General features: G+C 30.7%; 1 protein-coding gene across 2 annotated transcripts in view; it reads left to right on the forward strand.

Annotated features, from left to right (window-relative positions):
• The window catches only part of LOC134271721 (uncharacterized), a 68,871-nt gene extending 54,623 nt beyond the window's left edge, over nucleotides 1-14,248 (forward strand). Inside the window, exons 1-6 of one of the 2 annotated variants that reach the window (XM_062753931.1) lie at nucleotides 10,925-11,011; nucleotides 12,018-12,117; nucleotides 12,553-12,630; nucleotides 12,898-12,948; nucleotides 13,076-13,139; nucleotides 13,697-14,248. In XM_062753931.1, coding sequence (XP_062609915.1) covers nucleotides 11,005-11,011; nucleotides 12,018-12,117; nucleotides 12,553-12,630; nucleotides 12,898-12,948; nucleotides 13,076-13,139; nucleotides 13,697-13,864 — 468 coding nt within the window. In that variant the 5' untranslated portion in view covers nucleotides 10,925-11,004 and the 3' untranslated portion in view covers nucleotides 13,865-14,248. Of the gene's footprint in view, nucleotides 1-10,924; nucleotides 11,012-12,017; nucleotides 12,118-12,552; nucleotides 12,631-12,897; nucleotides 12,949-13,075; nucleotides 13,140-13,696 lie in introns of those variants that run through there. The other variant, XM_062753932.1, reaches the window with a different exon arrangement.
• Nucleotides 14,249-18,407: the final 4,159 nt, after the last annotated feature.

The following is an 18,407-nucleotide window of genomic DNA, read 5'->3' on the forward strand; positions in this document are numbered from 1 at the left end:
GTACATGTAACAGCTAGTATTCATGATCTACAAAGCTTTAAATATCAAGCAAATACAATAATGATTTTTCATAATAATTACTTGGAAATTTTAAAAAAGATAATTTCAGAAAAGTCAGTGGAATTTTATTGCAGAATTGATATTTGTAATTTTTATAATCATGATAAGATTTTTCCTTGGATGCTTTCTCATATGCAAATTTGTAAACCAGAATGTTAAGGGGATTCAATTTAAGAGACTATGTATAAAAATTATCTTACATTTATTACATGTATGGAAGGTCCGCAGATCCTAGGTTATGTTTATTTGTTCCAATGCATGTATGCTACACAGGATCCTGATTACATAACATAATTGTGGCGTTTTATAGAATGAAATGCTATCGTTTATCTTTTTTTTTCTTTAAAAATTCCAGAGACTACTATTTGTCAAGAAACATATCCAAAATTTATAAAAGCACTTGCTGATTGGTCAAACGATTTCAACAAACTCCAATCGCGTTGAAAAAGCAAGCTTAGAGTTTGAAAATATTTTATCAAGAGTTTTCATCCTCATAAGTGGGTTAGAAAATTGAGGAAGTTCTCTCTTTCTCTCTCTCCAATAAAAAAAATCCAACCCAGAAATTTCTTGACAAGCAAAAGAAAAAAAACTAAACTCGCCCAAACGTCAAAAATTTCGTGAGGGAGGGGGTAGAGGATCGATGACTTCTTTTGTCTCAAACCTTTGACTTTTCATACCCATATAAGACAAATTCGCGTTTACCAGGGGGTCTGCGTTTTCCACGGGGGGGGGGGGGGTGAAAGGTAACTTTTTCTTGCATTACATTGTACATTTAATTACCTTGCAAGTTTAACTTTTTGAGTATTAGACATATTTAGTATTTTACTATGAAAAAAATTCATCAAATTCCTTTCAAAAGTTAACCTATGATTATTGTATTTATGGCAGATGAAGAGAAAATGAAATTCATCTTCAACATCCCCTGTGTTACATATATTACAAATTCTTTTATCTGTGGGTATGGAAGAATGTTTTTCTTTTTCTATGGCAAGGTTATGAGCACTAAGTCTCAATCTGCTAAAAATTGATCTGTCTGTTTTCTTTTTTTAATATATCAATGTATCCGCATCGTTTGAAATTATTAAAAGCAACTCGGTAAAATTTTAGTTTAGATGAATTATGAATCTTTGCATATTCCTCTTGTATGTATTGATCTGATATTCTTTGTTTTATGCTTCTCAGAAGTGGTTTTATTAAATTTTCTTTTTTAGTAATGATTGAAAATCCTAACTTGTTGGAAATTGAACAAATATTTTTAGTCCATGAGTTTGTTTTGACCGTTGTTTTATAGATTTTAAATGCTAAAGGATTCTAGGATTCCAAAATGTTATACTTGAAAATTGTATTCTTGTCCACAGGGGTTGACTACCTAAATCTGCTCTGCAAGGAGCATTAGTAGTTTTACTATGTACTCCTAAAATTTCCTTAATAAACTTCGTGTGAAATTTTTCAATTATAGAATTTTCACCATGTTATTATAAATACCCCAGATCTCACAGCAATAAAGAAGAACTGGTGTTATAATTGAGTCAAAAAGTTTTTCCAAAAGTTTACAAGGATTATCTAAACCAATGGTTTTCTTGATCTTAAAACATGCTTTTCTGGCCTTTTCCATAAGTACTGATATAGCAAAGTTCAGATTTCCATTGCACTTCAAAGTTAATCCAAGATAACAAAATTTTGAAACTGTTTGAAGGACATTTTCATTATATGTACACTCATTAATGCAAAATTTACCGTTTGAGTTAAAAGTAAGAACTTTAGACTCGTCCACATTAACCTGTAGAACTGTTAGAACAATGTTTCAAGGATGTTCAAACAATTTTGTAACCCAGTTTTACTTTCAGATAATAAAACAATATCATCAGAATATAATAAACAATTTACAGAGATTTCACCAATTTTAACATGATCACAATTGCCTGTTTTAAGTTCATCAACAATACCATGAATAAAAATGTTAAAAAGAGATGGGCATAAAATATCGCCTTGCTTAACACCACATTCAGATGTAAATGTTTTACTGAAACCATTAGTAAACTTTATCTTGGTTTTCGTATTTTCATACATTGAAAATATAATATTGAACATATTGGTGTGTATATTGGATTTCAGAAGTTTATAATAAAGTCCAACCCTCCATATAGTGTCAAAAGATTTACGGAGATCAATGAAAGCCGCATAAACCTTTTGCTTTCTATTTTTTTAATAATCGGTTACAGTTTTAATTGTAAAAATATGATCTGATGTTCTGCTTTTCTCTTTAAAACCAATTTGATTTTCACTAATTAGTGATGTATCCTTAATAAAATCTAGCAATCTGAAATTAATAAATTAATCTTTAACATTAATTTCACACATATATACACAATATGATCTAGCAGGTATGTAAAATAATACACAATTATGTACTAAAATATATTGACACATGAAAATGGAGTATGGTTTAAGACATGTGAAGTCTTCAATATTCCACATACTTAATTTCAAAAAATGTTCATTGTGCCCTACATGAAACTGTTTTCTATATATGATACATAATCTGATATGTTATTTCAAAAAGAGCTGATGAAGATTATTATTGCATGAATATCTATAACATTAATATCATACATATATACACAATGTGATCTAGCACGGTAAATAAAATAATACACAATTATGTACTAAAATATATTGACAATGGAGTATGGTATAAGATTAATAACACTTGGGTGGAGAAGGCGGCGGTTTTGCCCATGGGTTACGCCAGTTGATGAATGGAAATAACCATGGAGGTGGTATGAATATTTAATCATTTTATTTTTGATTTTTATTTGAACATTTCAATTGCAATAACTATATACAATGGTGTTGGGCACAATTTCTTAAAACAAACTTAACTCTCTTTCTACAAGAAATTCAGCAAAAAAATGGATCAAATGTTTTAATGGCCCTCACAGAATTATTTTGTTTATATATCTATGTATGTAATTGGCCTTTAATCATAGCCTTTAAAAAAATGATAATCTCTTGTTACATTAAATTTACTTTCCAAAAAACAGAAGTATCCAATATTCCACCTAAAGAAATTAAATTCAATGAGGCATTCCAATCAAATATTTTTAAATGAATTACTATTGTATTTATTACGTTTATTATATAAAAAAGATTTATTTTTCTACAATGAGTGGTTTAAATGTGTAATAGATAGCGTAACTGCTGATGCCGGAGAAAAATCTGTAAAATAACATAAGAGGAACAAGTATATTTATTATATAGAGCCAACTTTGGCAACCCACAAGCTTTGTTTCCAGATTTCTGTACATGTGACAGCTAGACTTGTTGGTAGAAATTAAAATCCAGTGGCTCACATTCGTAATCATGAAAATAATTCCTCCAGAGGATATGAAAGCAGGGGATTGTCCTTTGGGGGTGGAAGCGTCTGATTTGGATCAAAAAGTGAGTCTGTAGAGAAGTTTCCAACATTAAAATAATACGAGTACACAGAAATGTCTTTAAATGGGTAAAATTACCTGGCAGTGTGAATGCGGTCACCGTACCGAACATGTAGTAAGCCATTGTTCCAGAGGAGCTCAGAATTAGTAGATACTCAGTTGCTGTCAATTTTGCTGGTCTCCTAGATTTGCAAAAATATTTTTTCAGATGATAGCTACTAACATAGATAGATAGAATGATGCTGAGAGAACTCATAACCTCCCCAATTTGTAGTGCAAGTATTGCGTCCTCACTTTGCTAGTTTAAAGCAAATATAAGTAATATTGTTGTGAGAAAAAATGGTACGTTCATAAAAATACCAAATGCTGCAGCAAATATATGTTGTCCAATAACATGATGTCCTTCTCCTGTAGCAGACGTTGAGCCTCCCCTAAATTGTTTATTTCTTAAGTAATTCAGTTTGTCATTTGTTTCATCAGAAGACCAATTCAAAAACCAAAATATGAAACTTGAGGCAAGGATACAGAACTCCATTCTTTTTGGTATCAGGAAAGGTGATACATGTTTAGCCAGTTCTTTTTGTATCTTGGATGTTCGAAAACAGTAAGGCGCATTGCTATATTTGGGAACGGTATTATTTCCATGGTGAAATACATTAATATCACTAATAAATATATTGAACCAGATGACAAAATTTGCCACCAAAATAAAGATGCAGGAAAAGTTAACAGTAGAGGTCTGTATAAATCAGATCCCCCGGTAGTATGAAATAAAACTCAACTGAATAAGGAGAAACAATATTAAAATAACACTGCTTAACAAGGAGAATGTAGCTTCAACTGACTTTGTGGAAATAAAAGGAATGCACTCAACATAAACCGCTGTATAGATGGAAATATGTACAATTACAGCAAGTCCAAGGATCCAGAGAAATACTATCCAAAGATTCAAAGAGGGGTCAGCCATCTTGGTTAAGTTATTCCCTTCTGTGGTCAGCTTATTCCTGAAAGCAGCCAAGATGAGAGTTACAAAAAAGATCAACCCAATAGTCACTAACGTCGTTGTTACTACCCAGTTCCTTGTTTTAGCTTCATTTGAGTACGCTTGGTCAGCTGCATTAATTGCAATGATTACGAACGGACCAGACACCACGCGGGAATAAATTTTTAAAAATGTGAATGTCAAATCATTGCCTTCATCATAACCCATTTCTAAAGTTTCAAACACTTTATGTGGTAATCATAAACATAAACCTTATATTTAGTAACAAATTTGATTACTAGTAATTTGTTTAAAAATAAACTCTATGACTATGTTCGATGTGTTTTTAAAAATTATGCTTTTTTAAAAATATTTTAGCGTTAAATCTAAAATTTGACCTTTTCGTAAATTTCTGAATAATGCTACTGGACAAAACTAAAACATCTAAAACAATGACAACCATAAAAAAATTCCCATACCTTTGTCAGGGACACAAATATCGCTCAACCATAGATATACTAGCAGTACTTTACTGCAGAGATCAACATGAAAGGCCTTAGCTTATGAGATAAATTTACGAGATTGGAAATTCCACACGTGGATTTCAAAATAAGCTGGAAAACATTTAGTAGCTAATTTTAATCGCTACCAGAAGGATTTATTGAATTTTGTTATATATACGGCATATTTTTCATAAAACTTTATAGGTAATAAGATTTTGCCTCGACTATGTTATTTCTACAGAGAACTCAAATACCAAGGCTTTTCAAGGGTTAATTTGGAGTTTATGTCCGTATTTGCACTTTCATGCAAGTTCCAAAAATATCATTATCATTTTATTTTTTAAGGAAATATGTATAAAAAAAAAACAAAAACAAAAAAAAAAAAAAACAAACAAACACACACTTTTCAATATTTTGTACTCAAAGTGGTTTTATTGGGTTTTTTTCCATAAGGAAACATTACTTCTTGAGAAACATACGAATATTCAAGAAGTGGAGTAAATTAGATGCTTAAAAATTAATAATTCAATATCAAAAAATTTTACCAAAATCAAAAGAAAAAGCTTAAAAAGTTATGACTTTTTAACTTTATAAACAACCAATCCTCACGAGAAATTAAATTCCAAGCTTTTTATATCATTGACATCTGCTTTTTTCAATAAAAAGAAAAACAATGCAACTATAAATTTACTTATCTTGTCATTGGTCCCTTGCAAAATCATTTTCATAAACAACTTTCTGATTTAAAACACAATTACTCTGAAATTCACATCAAAACAGTTTCTTAGTTTCTGGTTGACAATATCTATGTGGTTTATTTTTTTGGAGACCAGGTCTTCCAACATTCTATTGGAATTCCCATGGGTACCAATTGCTCTCCGTTATTAGCAGACTTATTTTTGCATTTATATGAAGCGGAATGTGTGCAAAATCTTGAAAAGAAGAAAACACTTGCTGTACCTTTCAACTCTTCATTTAGATATATCGACGACGTATTGTCAATTTAAAATGGAAATTTCCATTCTTATTTCGATATGATATATCCTGGTGAGTTTGAAATTAAAGATACCACAAAGTCTGACACAACTGATTTATATTTGGATATTATACTTGAAAAAGACCTTAATGATAATCTAACAACCAAGCTCTATGATAAACGTGATGATTTAAACTTTTCTATTGTCAACTTCCCTTACTTATGCAGCAATATACCTTCATCACCTGCATACCGAGTTTATATATCTCAGTTGATTCGATACGCAAGAGCATGCTCTAGGTATGGACAATTTCTTAAACGAGGTAAATTATTGACAACAAGTTGATGGAACAAGAATATCAGCAGTCTAGTTAAAAGTAATTATTTTGTAAGTTCTTTGGTCGATACGATTACCTTGTCAGCGGATACAATTCATTATTGAGTCAAATACTGACTGACGTTTTTCATACTAATTGTTAGTCCATTATTTATACACTGAATTGACGACAGATTCTTTCGTTATTACCCTATCATTACAAGGAGGATGTGACCGGTCAGCAGGGGATGCTACTCCACCATGGCACTTTATCTCACCTCTGTAGTTTTCATGGTAGGATTCTTCTCATATTTCTTGTACTTAAAAATTAATGTAATTTTCACAGAATCAAGACGACAATATCAGTAAGTGATAGTATCAGTAAAATCAAATTTGACCGTTTTATATTAGAGACAAGGTCAGGTCAAGGTCATTATCTTTTTCCTTGACATTATGAATGAAAAAATACTGTTGCCAATCATGTGATGCCTACTTCTATTTCAAAAGTTTAAAGATTGTTCTTTTTGCCTAAAAAGAAAGTACTATATCGGGTCTATAGCATGATATTACCAAATTTACGAGGGTCGTTCAAAAACTACACGGACTTGTTGCACAGAAAAAATATTTGACGACATAATCGGGCAAAATATCACACATAATATGAAAGAATCTTTACTTATATGGTCTTCAAAATTTCAAAATCAAATTGGTATCAATTTTGAATGATTTTTCAGGACATATCATTAAGTCGCGGAGCAGCAAAATTTTCGACGTCACAGGCATTATTAAAAATATGTGATTGAACTTCCATTTTCTCAACATTTTCTCAAGAGTACCTGTACAGTTTGAGTTACCTTATCTACTCAACATCCAAACACCATTTCTTGTCAAGCTTAAGATTTATTAAACAAGTAAAGAATAGTCTTGTTTTGTTTTAAAACCAAAAAATGCAGGTATTTATGAGATATAGTGTGATACTGGTGACTTTCAATCACGTTCCTTACAGTTTTGTCGATAATCCTCTTCCCGTCCTCCCGTATAGCCTTTTTACAGAGGTCTAACGGTCTAAATTTTCAATTTGCTATTTGTGGACGAATGTCACGAATACCCTAGTTTACTACATGTTTTATTACGCATATATTGAACCTATGTTGGCGATGGATCATTACACATAATTTAGCAAAAGTGTGGTGAGCCGTCAATTCAGGAGATGTCATTTTCTTAGTCGTTGTCACGGGAATCGCATAAGAGAAAAATCACTATAATTTTGTTAGTATTTCAAATATCACGTCAGAAATCTAAATGCATAATAATAGAACAATTTAAAGATACATTTGAGAAAATTGTCAAAAAATCGTGAATTATAGAAAATTAATGAGAATTTTGGATTGCGCATGCTTTTGCTTCAAATTTTTTGTCGTGCTCCGTACTTCTCCATCAGCGATATAAACATACCGATAATTTTAGTAGAATTTTTTTTTAAAATACAGACTTTTTGCCCAAAATTCATTGAAATCTTTAAGATACATATTTCTGTGAAGTTTCATAACTATATGACGTCTGTAATTTTTGAACTGCCCTCGTCCATAAATAATTTAACTAAACTAGATATTGGCTAATCCGAATTTTCTCTGTTTTTCTTTTTTTTTAGGATATATTGGTTATTTACATATGCTTCCTATATTTAACTTTTCTTTTTTTTTCACGTGTAATAAAGTAGTCTTATAAATGTACAAAATAATACAAAAACAAAAAGTTTTGATTGTTTACTAAGAGAGAAAAAATACTTTTTATGGACTTTTGGCTCAAACCTGTACTTTGATTGAAAGCGTTTAAAAGCTAACATAGTTCTAGTTTGTTTAAAAAATCATATTTATTTGATATATTTTGAAAGTTTAGTTCCTTATTAATAATCTAACTTAAATTTGAAAATTTCTTCAAGTCTTTGATTGTGTAGAAATTATAATTAAATTCATTGTTCTATTATAATTTTGAGAGGCAGAAAAGAAGATATTTTCATACGCTACCATTCCGCCAGTTTTCAAACGCAGTTTACCATTTCTATTTAAAGTTGTACAATTCTGATGAGGAAAGAAAAATATGGTCTTTTAAATTCCTTACACCTCAATATAAAAGACATATAAGCAAATACACTTTGAATGTTTCATCTAGTCAGAATCCAGAGAATCCTACCTTAAGGTCCTTGTTTACGCTGCTCCTATTTTGTATCGTTTATTGAATATTCATCTTGAATATTGTTTGTTATTTCCAAATGTTTCAAGCTACAGCCATTTCATCTGTGACGCCTGTCTTGGATCCAAAATCGATTCCAAAAAAAAAAACTTTTTAAATCATTTTTCAAAAATTAACATTTATTCCTCAAATTGTGCACAATTTCTTTGCATGAAACTTTATATATAAAGCTATTTATCATTACCATTTGTAACATAGAAAGCTAAAACAATTTCTAAAACGAGTTAAGTTATTTATAACTAAGTTGATGAATATCAGCAGTCTCGTTTAAAGTCATCATTTTGTAAGTTCTATGGTCGATACAAATCAAGGTCAGCAAATATTGTATCATTAGAAATGCTCGACCTCCTCCATGGCACCTGATCCCACCTTTGATGTTTTGGAGGTCCGGTTTAATGGTTTTTTAAGCCTGAATACCGTTCGTTATCTCCATAAAAACCTTATATCCATCCATCGGTCTGTCTGTATCTCAGCTAGTCTGATTAGTTGACCCTTTGTTTGTCAGTCAGTTTGTAGCACTTAAAATTTAATGTTCTGTCAGAAGTTTGCAGATATCTAAAAGAACGTGCTTATGTACAAGGAAGTCTTACGCGGGCTATTTATTTTTTCTGCAGCATCTGATATTAATTCCTGTAATAACAAACAGAAAAAGCAATTTATAGCTCTAGAAAATTAACTGCAAGTTAGCAAATGTGTGAAGTTTTTTCATTGCCTTTATTTGATGATATCTTTGACCCCCTTTCACTTCGTATTAATTTCTAATAAGAAGGATTCTAAGTGTATATTTTTTAACTTTGCTAATTTGAGTTTTTGCCTGAACTGCTTGACTAGGTTTCTTTTCTTTTTTTTTTTTAATTGGCTCTCTCTTCATATACAAAATTATAAAATAGAAAAGTATGCAACAAATTCAACTATGGACAATAACATCTATCTACTTATAGGACAATGTTTCTGATTTATAAATCATTAAAATTTAATGTGGAGCTTACTATCTACATAATTTTATACAATTTTTATACAAAGTAACTGTTCATTGATTTTACAAAGAAATCCATTACAGGGGAAATTACATTTCATTTTAACACTTAATTGAATAACATAGTATATAAAAAATATAATAAATTCCAAGATATTGATTATAATATATCTAATAAAGGTTGCCAGATTTCATTAAAATTATCTAAATTACTATTTGAGCAATACACTTCTTTTTTAAGCAGTAATTTCTTTTCAACAGATTAGATGACTAGGTTTCTAATGTACACAATATTTCTTATGAATTAACAGCGAAAAAAGGGAGAAATTGTAAAAACAATTTCAAACTTAAGGCCATATCTCTAATCATTAAGAGGGAATATCCATGATGAGTTTACGAGGACTTGTGTAAGAAAGTGTAAGATTTAAATTAAAAAGCTGTAATTCATCATTCAAACTTTTCTTATATGCAACAATATATCCTACACGCAAGTACATGCTCTAAGTATGAATAATTTCTAAACTAAGTTAATCAAGAATATCAACAGTCTCGATAAAAAGTAATAATTTCTTAAGTCCTATGGTCGATAATATGAACGTGACATCAAATACAATTTGTCATTGAGTCAAATGCTGACTGACGATGTTTAATACTAGATGTTAGGCCAGTATTTTCAAATTGAATTGTCGACGTTTTTTTCAATCATGACAATGAGCACATGGCGGGTGTGACTAGTCGGCAAGTGATGCTCACTCCTCCATGGCACCTGATTCTCCTGAATCATTAATGAATCATGAAAATGATTAAATGGACTTTTGATCTGACTGCTGTTCCTTTTATTCATGCATTTTAGATTTGGACATGTTTTATTTAATACTGTTGTAATTCTTTTCTTTTTTTAAAATTATTTGTTCTACATTGAAAATGAAAACTTCTGAGATAAGACCACTACAATCTAACCTGTAAATTACTTGTATTCAAAAAATACAAAAACAAAAATTTAATTTGACCAAATAGTAACAACTGTGATTAAAAAATAATCCATTTACTGTTAAGAATACTGCAATTGATAGGTCGACGGGGAATTTATTCATCAACAACAATAAGTTTTGAAGGTGTTTTACTTCTTGTTGTTCAATAGAATGAAAATTTAAACCCAAGCCGTAAATCCAAACACTCTACTAGAATATATTAGTGATAATTTAACTAAAAATGTAGAATGTGACCACGTGAAAGTAAATCATCTGGGAGTTAAAAAAATCCCCTCTGCTTTTGAGAATCTTTAATTTAATGCAGTCGACATGACGACAAAGAATTAAGAGCTGTCTTCAGGTTTAAGCATATATAATTAATCAACTCTGTAAAACAAATAGAAGAGATAAAACCTTTGTCCATGACAGAGTTACTTAGGAGTCTACTGCTTTAAGGGGAACGAGCAGTCTGCATTATTCATATAGACCGTCACTTCCGGTTTTCTTTTAATGAGACATCAAACACAGGAATGGAGAGTAAGTTAATTTCTTTAAAATTCATCAATCAAAGATGATTCTAATACTTAGCTATTTAAATTTCATTGATTTTGCAAAATTGTAATTTTCAAACTGCATAAGATTGATGCATTGTTTTATATTGAATTTCTTTTAATTCGTACATGCTCGACTTGAAATATATATTTTTCCTTTCTAGGAATATACATTGCCTCGATTTTCTTTGCGGGTTGTCTTATATCATCCAGTTTTCATTGAGACTGGCATTATAGTAGACTTTGGATGATAATTCTTAGATTGGATATACTGTTTGTTAAACGCTATAACTTTTTTCTTATTTAGGAATTACAGTTGACATTATAATAATGATTTTGACATTGGTGATATTTGTATTATTTTATTTTTATTCTTTAGGAATTACGAGGGTTCTCCCAAAACGTCGTAGACAGGAAAAACAGTTTCTTTTAGCTTCTTGTCCTAGCAAAAAGTAACATTTTATGATCATGCATTCCAAGTTTCATAATATCACAACTATTAAGAAAATTAATTATGAAAAAATAAAGAAAGCATGTAAGTGTACTTTAAAGCAAGCGTCTCTTATAACGTCATGATCTCTTTTTCTGCTTCACATGAGTCTAACTGTTAACATACAATTTTTTTTAATGAAAAATCACTCTAGACTAAGGGACCTAATTAAATTCCCTACTGTACGGTTATATAAATATTGTCTGCGACTTTTTGGGAGACCCCTCGTATAGTTAGCATTGTCATGCTTGTGTTGATGGTGATAACATTTGTATATATATCTTTTTTTATTTAGGAATTATAGTTAACATTGTCATCCTGATGTTGCCGCTGGTGATATTTTTGTTTTTTTTTTATTTAGGAATTATAGTGTACATTGTCATCCTGGTGTTGACGCTGGTGATATTTTTTCTAATGTAGGAATTATAGTTAACATTGTCATCCTGGTGTTGACATTGATAACATTTGTATAATTCTTTGTTGTTTTATTTTTTTTATTCAGAAATTATGATAAACATTGTCATTTTGGTGTTAACGTTGGTGACCCTGTTTGTGATTTTTCTGGTTTGTTGTCTTCTGTGGTATTGTTGTCGAAGCAAAAGGTAAATTGTTTATCTGAAATCCAGACTCACAAGAAAAAGCTTTTTTTCATCCTCACATAATTTGAAAAACAAGAAGACAAATCAATTTCTTTCTAAAACTTAAAACTTTATAGAGATACTAGTAATTATATTACCCATTAGTCAGGCGCGATAGCACTGTACTTATTTAAGACTTTCAAAAGTAAATATGAATATATATTAAATATATTTTCTTTGTTGACATTCTCGGATGGGACTTAAAGCAACATACACTGTACATGTGCAATCAATCATTTTAAATGATAAGTGCTATTTAAAGTCATTCCAGACTTGATCAAATTCAAAAATCTGTAAAATTGTTTCTTTGATTGTGACAGATAATAAGAGTATCTTATCATACAAATACAGTTAAAAGTGCCTAACCAGAAACAAAAAACATCTTTCTTTTTGCAATAGACTACCAAAAAGGAAAGATCAGTTGAAAAATAGAGAAGATATCTGTAACCAGTATGAACAAACAGGTTACGTAAGCAAGTGAGTATTTACTGTTAACTTTGCTAATTTATTGTTAATAAGTGAATCTTTGGGTTTATATCTTCGATGTCCACATAATTTATAAGAAGTGTTAGAGAATTTTCTCAAACTTAAAGACGTACCGATATAAATAAGTTTGGAATCTCTCTCTCTCCCTCTCTCTCTCTCTCTCTCTCTCTCTCTCTCTCTCTCTCTGTCTCTCTCTCTCTCTCTCTCTCTCTCTCTCTCTCTCTCTCTCTCAAGATAAATATTTTTTCTTATTTTCAGAACAGAAAATTCGGGGTACTTGTACATAGACTCCGTTCAAACCAATGCAGAGTAAGTTTTTTTAATTATGTTATTCATATAGTTATACCTGTTGTAATCTAATGTACTTACTCTTGAAAACTTCCCTAAGAAAGGAAAATGTAATTCTCAGCAACTGACCAAGTTTCTCTTATTCCAGGGATAAAGACGTTAATATGGAAAACATGCTGGTGCCTTTCACAAACAACAAACCAAGAAATAAGGTCAGTTTTAATGTGTGGGTATTGGAGTGTGCTAGGGAGGGTGTATGTGTGTGTGTGTGTGAGGGTGTGTGAGTGAGGGTGTGTGTGTGTGTGTGAGGGTGTGTGTGTGTGAGGGTGTGTGTGTGTGTGTGTGTGTGTGAGGGTGTGTGTGTGTGTGTGGGTGCGTGTGTGGTTACAGTGAAGCATTACGATCTGTGATACTTATAGGCATCACTTATTTTCAAATTGTCACATTTTATTTCAAAATGGACAAATCTGAAAATCAGCATGAGCAATGATTGCCATGAGGTTTTTTTCAGTTGTTTTAACTTATTCAATTTTTCAAATATATATTTTCCAAAGTACTGTCATAAAGGACCTCTGTTAAAATACTTAATGTTCATACAATCACTTTACTTTTGCTTTTCACGGCCAATAAATTTCGTCAAGACCTATAGCCTATTTTTGAAAATCGGTTTTTCACTAGTAGAAAATGTATTTTAAAAAAATTAAAAAGTGTAAAAATGTTTTTAAAGATATGAAATGGAAAACATATATGGTTGCGATCTATACTGTAGATTGACCTTGAGCAAAAGAAAATGTTGGTTACCAAGACAACAGTTACCACGGTGACGAAAGTTGTGGACCTCCCCACCGATTTTTCTCCGGAATCTGGGAGTATACCGGTGGACTACTCAAAATTCACGTATTTAGTCCCCGTGAAGAGTGACTCGAAGTCGTTCTAGAATGAAACCAAGAAATATCCTAAGTTCAATATTTATAAGTGTTATACACGTATCTGTATTAGATTCCTCCAATGTACATTTTTAATTGTTGGTTCTTACATTGGGTTATATAATGATTTATTTATACAACGTTGTGTATAGTGAATTTTTTATATATTCTGAATTTCAATATACTGAAAATATATGATTGTCATTCCTATTGTTGATAATACGTTTAAAATACTGAAATCCATTTAAAATATTTTCCTTCAATGGATATGATTATTCAGTGAAAAGGGTAAAGAAAACGAACAATGATCAATCTTTAAGAATCTATAAACAATACAAATAAGCAGAGATAGCATAAAACACTAACCCCTGGATATTCTACAGAAAGGATCAGATGATTTATAGGAGTAAGCATCCCTTGATGACCAATCAAACCCGCTGTAAGTGCTATTAGTTGATTTGAAGATAGTACATTCTGCAGTCAAATTAAGGACACACGATACAAACAAATTATTTGTTTGGAAAAGATTTAATAACATGTCACAAGTTAAGAAAAGTGGATAATTCTTAGAATTTTTTATCATAAGAACTGGAAGGTGAAGTAGACTTGGAAAATATCAGTAATATTTCAATGAAAAAACAAAAATAGACAAATCACACTAAGTAAAGGTTTACAGGTGAAAACAAATTCCAGAATATGTTACCTTGGTGCTAAAAGTGCAATATAAACCTTAGAATATAACAAGCCAGGTGATTTTTAGGAAGAAAAACAAAATGACAAAAATTAATCAATATAATATACGCTGATTTTTTACTATTTTGCTTTTCCTGATAAAATTCACCTGGCTTGGTCTACTTTTCTAGAGATTATATTACACTTTTAGCACCAATATAACATATTATAAAATTTATTTTCATCTGTAAACCTTTACTGGGTGTGTTTTATTCACATTTGTAATTTTATTGAAATATTACTAAACTTTTCCAAGTCTATTTCATTTTCCAGCTTTTTGGAGAAAACATTCTAAGAATTATTCACTTTTCTAAACTTGAGACATGATATTAAGTCTCCTCCAAAGAAAATATTTATTTGTATCATCTGTCCTTAAGTATAGAAATAAAATTAAAAGCTTAAAAATCCGTATGAAACGAGTCAGCTAAATTCGACCCAATGGTATATATAACTTTTCTTATGAGGTTATTATAATGACCACAGAATTAACGAGGTGTCGGCTTTAAAAACAAAGTGGTTGAAAAATCTGTAACATCAACTTATCAGTGTAAAGCCTGCCTCGTTTTAAAACGGGATCGTACTTATCAGCAGCAAATGCGTTAGACGTAAAACATGACGACATAAGCAGGTGATACTGGAATATTACTACATACAATTTGTCGTACATTTGTAATACAAATTTATTTGAAACCCGACCTCCGTGGTCAGTAAACATCCAAATATGAAAAAGAAGTGACAGACTTTTAATATCAACTTTGAACAGTGTACATGTGTGGACAATCAGGAGAGTTTGAAATGATGTAATTTTGCTGATGATCGATCAGAAGATGTGAATATTTCCGAGTTCTATTTTTATTAAGGAGAGCTGTTGACGATAATATCAATGTTAGATCTTCATAGTGATAAATTGTTGCATTAAGTGAGAAAAGCATAAAGTTTTGATATTTTACACTTCTGACATTTTAAAATTTAAATTTAAAATCTAAGTTTTCAAAAGTTCTGAATAGATTTTGAGGATCATCATCTAATTTACACACCTTCTAGAATAAGTTGTAGCACAGTGTTTCTAAATTTTACTCCTTTACAGCATTTAGATTTCTTGTATGGAGCAAGGGTAAGGGTTTGGTAGAGTCTCTCTGCTGGATATGACAATGTATTTCTTTTTGTACCGTTATTTATGGAATTAAGAAATCAAGCAGAGTTAGGGTAGCTCAAACTCACCTTGGTATACTGGAACATTTTAAGTGTTAAGCACTGAAATGTGAATTTGTAAAAAATTATTTCTTGGTAAGTGAAGATATATTGGATTTCTAATCGGAGAATTACTACTACGTTTTTCAAAGAGCATATATTATATTGAGCCGAACAGACAAATACCATATTGTTACAAGCTTAATTTCTCTTAATTCTTGATCTATTACACAATGTTCATGGCTCTAACTCCAACCCTTACCACTTCTGGTTTAATGAAATTGGAAGGTTGGATTCTTCGTATTTTGAGTTTTACTTTTCTACAAAATTTTACATATTTGTCAAAGAGTCCGGTCTTTCTTATCAAATACTATGCTTCAATGAGTTTTTCATACAAATTGTTAAGCCATAATATACGCGATGAATTGTCGAAAAAAAATCCGTTATTTCCTGATTATAACAAGGAGCACACGACGGGTGTTACCGGTCGGCAGGGGATGCTCACTCCTCCATGGCACCTGATCCCATCTTTAATGTTTTGGAGGTTCGTGTTTACCATGCTCAAGTTTTGTATTGTTTAATGGACTTTCGAGCTTCAATACTGTTCGCTATCTTGTTGTGTATAAATGAAAAATATTAAAACTATAATACAGAAAATTCGAATAGAAATGTTCGAAAGCAAAAAATACACACAGCATATTGTCAGTCAGTGCAGTAGCTGCAGATCTGTAGCGTTATGGTTTTTTATATTTGTCTTTGACCATAACGCTACAGATCCTGTAGTGCAGAAAATGTGCAATTTAAGGCGCAATATTTTTTGCGCTCTTTTGGGGAGAATTTCTCCAATTTCCAGCTTTGGTCAATCAACTACCTTTCACTCCCTAATTCTAGATTTGCACTTTTACTAATTATTAAGAATAAAGTCAAATTTGTGAAAGCGCAAGAATGTGTCAATCAAACTCGTATTTGTTTTATTTATAATTTTCCATTTCTATCTAATTTATTTTTCATTTTTATTCTAAAACTTTCCATTCCACGTTGTATATTTTTTTAAATTGTATTTTACATTTCGATTTGCATTATATATAAATAGTTCCCTTATTTGTATACCTTTTTCATTTATATGCAATATTCTTTCATTTTAGTTGTATCCGAGGAGGAGGATAGTCAAAACCACTTTCCAGTCTGTAATACTTTTTAAAATATTTCAATCAACAATCGTAACATATTCACAATAATGATTTTGCATATTCATTGACATACATATAATATAACTGTACATGGTGAGTAGATCACACTTTTCAATGTGTCGTATTTTACATCCTTAAACTATCTTAAAGATAAATTAAATAAACTTCTCTGGAAAGGACAATTTAAAAAAGAATTCAGGTACATATTAATATTATGTGATCTTTACCCATAGGTTTTTATTCACTAGTCCATCTACAGTAAAGGGGTTATCGTTCTTTTTACTTCGGGATAATACAGTACTAGAGGTAAATGCGAAAATATTCCATTTGAAGCTGGTACTAATTAAAGCTCTTGATGAAAATCAATGATAAGATCGAGATTGAATTTTTTTGTGAAATAAATCTAGAGTAGAGGGTCATTTGTCCATAAAGTATGTCACTATGACATGGGATTTATCAAGGATTTTATTTTTTAGAAGTATATACCATAGTTCATAATGGGTCACTGTACAATCAAGTTACTGATCAAGGATAAAATTAACTTATTTGAGTTTTGAGTTTTGTAACTTTTGAAATGATCAATTTGACCCCCCATCATTTTACCAGTGCTGTAAGCATGGCGATAAATATAATTTTATCTTGTGCAAAATAAATTTAGTAAAATTTATCCTTGAAAAGTTACTCCAAATTAATGTGTCTTCATGCATAATTTTAGGATTTTTATACCCCCGTGATCGAAGATATGATTTCGAAATTCCAACCTTTGAATGGATGGGGCTATGGCTTTCATATTTCACAGTTGAAATCCTTGTGAGTGACAAGATTTTCTCGGGATACTACCAAAGTTGGCCTCTTGACATTAGAATTTGAACCACTTTTACAAAAAAAAAAAAAACAACAAACAAACAAACAAACAAACTTTAATCTAGACTATAACTTTTGAACAGTTAGTGCTAGGGCTTTCATACTTCACAAATGTGTTTTTTGTGACAAAACCTTTCAAAAAGGTATAAATATTTTTGACCTTTTCATCTTGATCATGCACAGAGTTTAATTGACCCGCTTTTTAAAAACTTTAACATTGGTCATTACGTTTGAAGTTAGTATTATGGCTTTCATATTTCACAGATTTATTCCTTATGACAAAAACTTCTTTGGATACCAACAATTTTAACCTTTTGGTCTTGACCTTGGAGTTTGACATTTGAGAAACTTCAATCCACACTTTAAGCTGTCGTATGGGGACATCGGTGTTTAACAAACACATCTTCTTTTCTTTATAGTACCTTGTATAAAGATAAGACTTTTCGGAAAATTACTGAGTTTAAATGATTCGCTTTTCAAAGATATCAAAATTAAAAAAAGTAACCGATTTATTTTCCGACTCCACATATAAAAACTGTAACACCCAAAGTTTTAATGTTAATTCAACTTTTAAAAT

The sequence above is a fragment of the Saccostrea cucullata genome, unplaced genomic scaffold, assembly GCF_032062105.1.
Source record: "Saccostrea cucullata isolate Sc308-1 unplaced genomic scaffold, CSIRO_AGI_Scuc_v1 ctg533, whole genome shotgun sequence".
Classification (NCBI taxonomy): domain Eukaryota; kingdom Metazoa; phylum Mollusca; class Bivalvia; order Ostreida; family Ostreidae; genus Saccostrea; species Saccostrea cuccullata.